The sequence below is a fragment of the Monosiga brevicollis genome, genomic scaffold (assembly GCF_000002865.3).
Source record: "Monosiga brevicollis MX1 MONBRscaffold_18 genomic scaffold, whole genome shotgun sequence".
Lineage (NCBI taxonomy): Eukaryota > Choanoflagellata > Craspedida > Salpingoecidae > Monosiga > Monosiga brevicollis.
Window position 1 is genome coordinate 186,110 of NW_001865055.1, and position 7,543 is coordinate 193,652.

Below are 7,543 nucleotides of genomic sequence, written 5' to 3' on the forward strand. Positions count from 1 at the left end.
CGTTCTGGCTGAGCCGCGCTCTCACTCATTCGGTCTCGTCAATATGTAAGCGCGCACCCTTGACTGCAGCAAGGCCACACCTTGCCATGCTCGTGTCGACTGCGCTTGCTCAACTCACTCTCACCGCTGCCGTACCTTAGACAACGACGCGCCTTGCGCGTGAGGCTTTACAAGTGTGCCTGGCCCGAGGCTCTGAACCCGTTCTCGATGCCATTCTGGCCAGCTCTGCCTGCAACCAACTGGTGCGATTGCGCTACGCATGACACGCGCACTGCCACCCCTGCCACCCCTGCTGCTCCTGCCGTAGGGCGCTCATTCCTTCGTCGCGATGGGACCCAATTTGCAGGCGGATCACCTTGTGGAACTATATGTAGAGCTACCCATCAACCCAGCTGATGCCAGTCCCTCTTTGAGCTTGGAGCTAGCCAATTTGAGGTATCCGCCCCATGCTCCACGCCGGTGCTCTATTGCCTCGCATCTACAAGGGCATGCCTCACCTTGCCAATGGAACGCCATTTGACATTGGCCGGGCACAGTTCGGGAAAATTGCCTCATTGGCGGGAGCACTTGCGCGCTTGTAACCGCGATCCACCACGACACCAGGACGCCAAGGCCCTCCACCACTTTCTGAACTGGCTCAACTACCTTGATACCTTGTGCAATCTTGACGCCAAGTTTGCTCAGGTTTGTCCATCAAACACTGCAACCGTGCAAATCCCCGTGTGAAAAAAAAAAGCAAAAGGAATTTTTGAAGGTCATCGCATCCTCATCTTTATGGCGCTTTGCTCCAGGCTCTCTCTGCTGCCGTCCTCAAACGAGCGCTGCTTGCAGTGGTGGCAAAGAAGCTCCTTCAGGTTCGTATGCAAGGCACACTCAGCAAAACACACCTTGCCACTGCAGATCAGTCCCTTTGTGACGACCTGCTGCGTGCCTGACTGCTGTAGGCATCAGAGGACGTGGCTTGGGTCGCCACCAAGTACATCCATGCGTGCATCACGCAACTTCGTTCTTCTATCCTACTTCGAGGTAAGAGGGGGGTTATCTGAAAGCCAGCCGCAATGTTTCGCGGCTGATACATACTCACGCCTGCACGTATGGGTGGGTGTTTGTGTCGGTGGGCTTTGGCCGCGTGTCGTCCAGCCTTTGTGGTGTTTTTGGTGAGTGCTGACACGACCCAGCCACTGGCGCAAGATGTGACCGTGGCACAAGTGGAAGCGGAGGGCATCATGCTACCAGTCTCCACGACAGACCAAGGTGGCTCCAAGGGTATTGATGGAGGGGACGATGTTTTTGTCGAGCTGGAGGACAGCAAGGTGATGGCAGCCTACACATTCGAGTGCTCGGCCGACGAGCTGCAGCTGACCGAGCAGCTGCGTTCGCGCTTGATCGCGCGCTGCGATGACATGTCTGATGACTTGAGCCTGGCCACGCTCAACCTTGTGGCAAGCCTGCTTCGCTCTGGCCATGAGCTGGTCTACCAGCAATTACTGGCCAAGGACCTGCTGCCATCTGCCGAACCCCCCACTGCAACGGATTCCACGTCTGCCTCGTCGCCTTCGTCTGATGAGGCAGCCGAACGCAATCGCGCTGCGCGCGTCTGGGTTGATCGGTACGTGTACAAGCCAAGCCAAGTTGAGAGCCTTGGACGTGATCTTGCCCCACACTGCCATTCTACGTGCGTGACTGACGGCAATCCTGGGACACAGCCTGATGAACATTTTGCCCACACACCTCAAGACGGATGATGGCAGCGAAAGTTATGCCGCCTATTTGCAGCACACCCAAACCACGGTATGTTTGGATGACTGGAGAGCCCTCAGCCGGCCAATGCTTTTGCCTTTGTCGCACAGGCCCGTTTGGTTTGTCTCATTCAAGGCGGTGGGCGTGACAGATGCGGGTGCGCTGCCTGCGTTGTCGGCGGTGGATGTTAGCCACGCGCGATGAACTGGAATCGTGGCTCTTGAATCCCGATAATGCCCAGCTGGACGTGACTTTGGACCCCATCAGCGTCAAGGGACAGCACTACACCTGCCGACCTGCCTCGCTGCTAGATATGCTTCATTTGCGCTTGAAGCGGGTGCTGCAGCAGGACTATCGGACATCGCTTGCCATCACAGACATTTACTCGCAAATCCTTCAGGTGCGCGCAGACGCCATTGAATGCAACAAGGCGCTGCTCGTCTTGAATGCGTGCGCAATTTGCAATTTGAGTCGGAAGACATAGATTCACAGCGTGTTGGGGGGTTTGTGCCTTAGACCCCACACCGTGCATTGCGCACATTCCTGCTGAGTGATGACCCCAAGAGCTTGTGGACGGTGTTGCAGCAACTGAGCCAGGACGTGATGCTGCGGTCGGGCAAGGACAAGACGATTGAGAATCGTCTGAGCGCAACGCGTCGCGATCTTGAGTCAGTTGGTGCTGGGACTCACTTGCTGTTCAGCAAAAGTTTTTTCGATTTGACTTTGATCGTTTCAAATGCCGAGCGAAGTTCAGCAAAGTGATGTTTATTGTGCCACGCCCTCTCATCATCTGCATGCACATGATGGCAGGTTGTGGGATGGTGTGAGTTCCCAACGAGACGCCGCACTCTGCGGCATTATTTTGCTTGAGGAGTTTTGTAAGGTGCGAAGAGCCAGAATCAGATCGGTGTTTGTGCGTTGGTCTTGACGACATCTGCCTAGCCTGACTCCCCGCCTCATCACGCGCTGCCCTTTTGCCCGGGACGATGAAAACTCAGGAATTGGCGGCAAGCTTGCTGGTCGATGCCAATGATGTGATTGTGCAGTGACCTTCCTTATTTTTGGCAAAGAGCGGTTCCTGGTGGGCGTACAATTGGTAAAACGATCATGACGAAAGTTTCACGGGCGAATCGTCTTCTTGGATAAAAAGCAAGGCCCAGACACCATCATGCCAACAGGTGCGCGGAGATGTGCCAGGAAGCCAAGGTGGCAGACAAGTAAATTCAAAATACACACCCACTCGAAAAGAAAAGAAAAGAAAAGAAAAGAAGAGAACAAGGTTAGACGAAGAAAGGAAGGCTACCTGAGCGGGACCCTTGGGCATGCGTGCAGACGAGCTGTTGACTGAAGAAGGATAAAAAGACAATGTGTTGGTGTGGTGAACACAGAGGTGGTGCAAAGCGCGGACCACAAGAAAGACTACACCAATCGCTCCGCCTGAGGGCGCAAGTCGACCACGAAGCAGGGCGGGCAAGGAGAGCGCACAAAAGACAAAGAGGCTAGAGAGACAAGAAAGGGGGCGATGGACGAGAGGCCAGGCGGAGACATGCATCAGCCAGCTTAGTAGTTGGCATACTCGAGCTCTTCGGCAGAGATATCACTTGAAGCACCCTTGTTGAGGCGCATTTGCCAGAAGCTGATAAGAGTTGTGGCCACGTACACGCCCGCTGCGATGAAGCATTGCCTGGGTTGTGTGGGAGACAGGGTGCGTGTGGTGACGAGTGAGCACAGGAGGAAGCCAAAGCACGTGGGTCGTTGGGTGGGTGTAACAGAAAGCGCGAGCAAACACGGGTACGGTCAGGAGAACGACCAGGGGGGGAATGACGAGAAACACAGGTGCAGCGACACAGGTGCAGCAAAGCTTGCAGGAGAAAAACACTCAAAAAGTGTCCGGCAAACGGAAAAGGGCGAACATCAAGGCAGACAGCAACGGCCACAAATATGCGGCCATCCTTGCAAAAAAGAGAGCATGTGTGGAACGGAGAAAGACAAGGGACTCGCGCTGTCACGCCTGCAAAACTTGAATGGGGAAAGGTGTGGCTGTTTGCATCCATTGAGGGGAACACAACTTGGAGCACTTACGTTCCGGCATCCTCCATGTCTTTGAACGTGTTACCTCCAGCGTCGGTCACCAGAGCTCTGCTGTGGGCGTTGAAAAGGCCGCCGAGAATCAGCTATACCGTCACCAATCGAAAACACAAGCCCATTGGACAAGGGCGGTGCATGCAGCACAGGCAATGAGCGGCGTGCGTGCATGCGGGTTGAGCGGCGCGCAACAACTCATCACAGCGGCTCCCCTCGCGAAAGAAAACAAAAAAAAGCTCATATCACGGCCTGGCTGGGATACGACGACGTGCGACCAACACTGCCCGGACCCTCAACTCTAGCAACACACCCCTGCCTGCTCCAGGGACCCGGCCGTCAAGGCACACGTACCAGCATGATGATGCCCCAGATGCCGAGCACAAAGCAGCAGTGCGAGCACTTGGGTCCACAGAAGGCCTTCATGCTGAGTGGTTTTTCAGAGGCTGTTGTCGTTCAAGCAGGTGGTCCAAGACAAGGACAATCCCAACAACAAGGTCAAGCAGGCGGTCCGACAAATGCAGCGAGGACCCGGACGAGGTGCTGAGCAGGCGGACGTCGCTGCCGTTTGTCGCCGGAAACAAAAGAAAAAAATTGGTGGTGATACTGGTGACGGTGTGTGTGTGTGTGTTGACTGTGCAACGTGACTCACTTTCTCGTTGACGCTCTCTCTGACTTGACGGCTCGAAGCAAAGGCGTCTCTGATTCCCGTTTGAATGTTCACTGATTAAACTCGAGTGGGGAATTCAAGGAATCGCTTTCTCTGCTTTCTGCTTGTTGAGAGCCGCTCCCTCTGCTCCTCACCTTCACAAAAGCTGGAGCAAAACAGTAAATTACAACAGCTGTTGTGACCAGATGCACCACGACCTGGAGTAGTTTTCTCGGAACTATAAAACATGCCCTGGGAAATTACATGAACCGTCACAGGCATATGGCACACGCCTGATCGGCAGGCCGCTCGCAGTCGGCAGCGCCAACCCGGACCAGCGTGCTGTTGGGATAAACGACGTCAAAGATCCAGTCGGCCGGTGAGCCCGGTGCCAGGTGTACCACCAGGCAGTCAGCCGAAGGGACCACAGCGGTCACTCGGGCCGACGAAACAGGCGTCAGCTTGGTGCGCTCCCCTAGAAAGATCCAGTCATAGGCCAGGACGGGTGCAAAGGCAAAAGCTCGCCACGCATCGCCGCCGTCCGCCGTCGTTCGCTTCTCACCCGATGTAAGATCGGGCAACCAGGTAGCTGAAGCGTTGAGGTGCTGCAAACAATCTGGCTGCGCCGCCACACTCTGGCCCGCCGTGCACATCCGCCAGCGCAACTCGTAGTAGACAAAGGCCTGAGCGGGCTCCATAACCGGGTAGACCTCGCTTCGCGCCGGCGCAAACGAGCCCAGGTGAATGCTCACAAAATAGTGCCAATTGCTGTAATTGGCGTCGAGGCCAGAACGCCCCGGTGCTGCCAAACTCAGCGGCAAGCTGGCATGCGTCTGATAGAGGATGGGCGAGCAAGGCCGCGCGCTGGTGCAATCGCCGTCAGAGGTGAGTGGCAAAAAGCCAACCAAGGGCTGCAGCGTCTTTTGGCTCTGTGCTGGTGGCACGAAGGTGGCGTCCACGGCAGTCGCGGGCCGATCAGGCCGTAATACGACGCCGTCACTGCGACCCAGGCGCTGTGCCAGGGTGATGTTGGTCAAATTGGTTCCATCCCCAACACCCACCGGGCCCGTGGACCAGACAGCAAGCAGGGCGTCCAGCTCAAAGTTGGGTTGGTCATGCACGGACCCACACTCGGGCAAGTCGTGCTCCACGTGGCTGCGGGTGCGAAAAATGTCCTTGCTGGGCACCACCCCCACCGCCTCGGCCAGCAGTCCCCCGACGCCAATCATGTAATTGGGAGCCCACGAGACGGGCAAATTCAAGGGTCCCTCACAGGCATAGTCGACGCTCACCCGCACATTGGTCACGGCCGGCTTGTTCACGGCCGCCAGCACCACGCCTGCCGTGGGCATGCACCATTGCATGGGAATCTGCGCCGTGACGGGCCATGAAATGGACGGTGATGAGTAATGAGCACAAGTGGTTGGACCAGGAGCCTGTGGCACCCTCGTCGAGCGCCCAGACCAGCAAGCGGACGTACCCCGGCATCCAAGGCCGCCTGACCAAGCCCGGCCAGATATGTTTCTAGACTGTCACCGCTGGTGAAGAGCAGGGGCGTAGGTAGTAGGTGATCGGACATGAAATCGGTCTCAAAGGAGGCCATGTCCAAGGCCACGCCCTGAGCGAAAAAGTCACGGAAAAAGTCGAGGGCTGCACTCGGTTGGGGATACCAGGGACCAGCTGGTGACTGCATCTTTGGGTACCGCGCAAAGAGATCATAGTCGGGGGCGAAAAACGCTTTGTACAACAACCATTTGGAGACGCCCACGCGGCGAAGCCCTGCAACAAAGGATGCCCATCCGGAGGGAAAGAGCGTAGCATCGGGCTGGAGCGTGGTCTGGTTGACCCACCAACCATCCAACTGAACAAAGGGTATAGTCAGCCCTTGTTCGTGCAAGATTTGCACGGCCCGCGGGATCTCCGTCTCTGGTAGCGGCAACACCTTGATTCCTGTACCACGAAGAAGATGCCACGGTTCAGATGAGCAACATGGGACGCCTTCGTGCCTCTGCGGGTTTTTTTTTGCTGCAAGCCTTTCTTGTGTTTCCCCCTTGGCGCCATCAATCGATGTCCAATGTTTGATCGTCGGACAACAAACCGTCTTCGTTCCAAAAGTCGCCGGCACCGTTGTCCGTCCAGAACCCGACGTGGGTCAGGGCGGGATCGGAGAGCCGTGCGGCATTTGCGCCGCCGACCATTCCATGCCAAGCCTTGAGGGCTGCGCCATAAGCATGCACGGCTGCAGTGGTGCCCGCACCAGCAACGAGGAGGGTAGAAAAGGTCCAATTGGCATCCAGACTGGAGATCTGGCTGGGGGGCCCAAACTCGAGGCGTTGCTCAGCATCGACCTCAAAAACCGTGGTGGCGAGGTGAGACAAGGGACCAACCACCAAGCTTGAGTAGGCAGCGGAAGCAGGCAGGGTGCCTCCATTTCGATCAAACGGCTGGGTGAAAACAATGGCACCATCGTGCCGACGGGGCTCGCTCACGTGGGCCAACGTTGAGTTGAGACCTGTGCCAGCGTGGGGAATGGGCCACAGCCCATGCCAATAGAGGAAACCCAGCTCCGGCGTGCAGCCCGCAGTCAGGTCCAGGGCCGGAAAGCCGAAAATCGGGGCATAGTCGAGCGATCGGTTGGTGTCGGCCAGAGCCTGGTCCAACATCACGTGGGCCGTGACCATGTTAGGCACGTCGGGATACTGGCGGACCGAAGTGGAGAGCCATTGCTGATTCTGGACGCACCAGTGCAGGGCCTCACTGGTGTATGACCCCAATGCATCGTGATCGGCCGACTGTGACCGACCGCACAGCTGCAGGCTCTGATTGGAAGTCGCCCATGTCCCCGTGGCGGTCCGCACGCGCAACTCGGGCGCAAGTGTCAGCCAGTTTTCACCATCAACGGCAACGTTTCCTGCCAAGGGGGTGCAGGCAACGAGTCATTTACCATACCCACGCATGCCAAAGGAGAAGCCATGAGCATACAGCGGACGAGGGAGACGAGCCGGGCGTCGCGCCTGCTGCCAGATGTCGTCCCATGCCAGCGCTTCGTACCCGAGATTGCGCCAGTGGTGG

General features: G+C 57.0%; 2 protein-coding genes across 2 annotated transcripts in view; one reads left to right on the top strand and one right to left on the bottom strand.

Moving 5' to 3' along the window:
• The window catches only part of MONBRDRAFT_33303 (uncharacterized protein), a gene marked incomplete at its 3' end in the record, with an annotated part of 3,962 nt that extends 1,460 nt beyond the window's left edge, over nucleotides 1–2,502 (top strand). Inside the window, exons 5-14 of the mRNA XM_001747606.1 lie at nucleotides 141–242; nucleotides 308–435; nucleotides 537–684; nucleotides 792–854; nucleotides 945–1,026; nucleotides 1,141–1,609; nucleotides 1,707–1,791; nucleotides 1,812–1,878; nucleotides 1,932–2,140; nucleotides 2,257–2,502. Coding sequence (XP_001747658.1) covers nucleotides 141–242; nucleotides 308–435; nucleotides 537–684; nucleotides 792–854; nucleotides 945–1,026; nucleotides 1,141–1,609; nucleotides 1,707–1,791; nucleotides 1,812–1,878; nucleotides 1,932–2,140; nucleotides 2,257–2,502 — 1,599 coding nt within the window. The remainder of the gene's footprint in view (nucleotides 1–140; nucleotides 243–307; nucleotides 436–536; nucleotides 685–791; nucleotides 855–944; nucleotides 1,027–1,140; nucleotides 1,610–1,706; nucleotides 1,792–1,811; nucleotides 1,879–1,931; nucleotides 2,141–2,256) is intronic.
• A 313-nt stretch (nucleotides 2,503–2,815) lies between these two features.
• MONBRDRAFT_33304 (uncharacterized protein) lies at nucleotides 2,816–7,152 on the bottom strand (the record flags this gene model as incomplete). The annotated part of the gene is made up of 8 exons (XM_001747688.1): nucleotides 2,816–3,424; nucleotides 3,823–3,914; nucleotides 4,177–4,268; nucleotides 4,627–4,723; nucleotides 4,801–5,841; nucleotides 5,952–6,250; nucleotides 6,326–6,421; nucleotides 6,570–7,152. The coding sequence occupies 8 exons, from the start codon at nucleotides 7,150–7,152 to the stop codon at nucleotides 3,301–3,303; spliced, it is 2,424 nt and encodes an 807-aa protein (XP_001747740.1). The 3' UTR covers nucleotides 2,816–3,300.
• Between the last annotated feature and the right edge of the window lie 391 nt (nucleotides 7,153–7,543).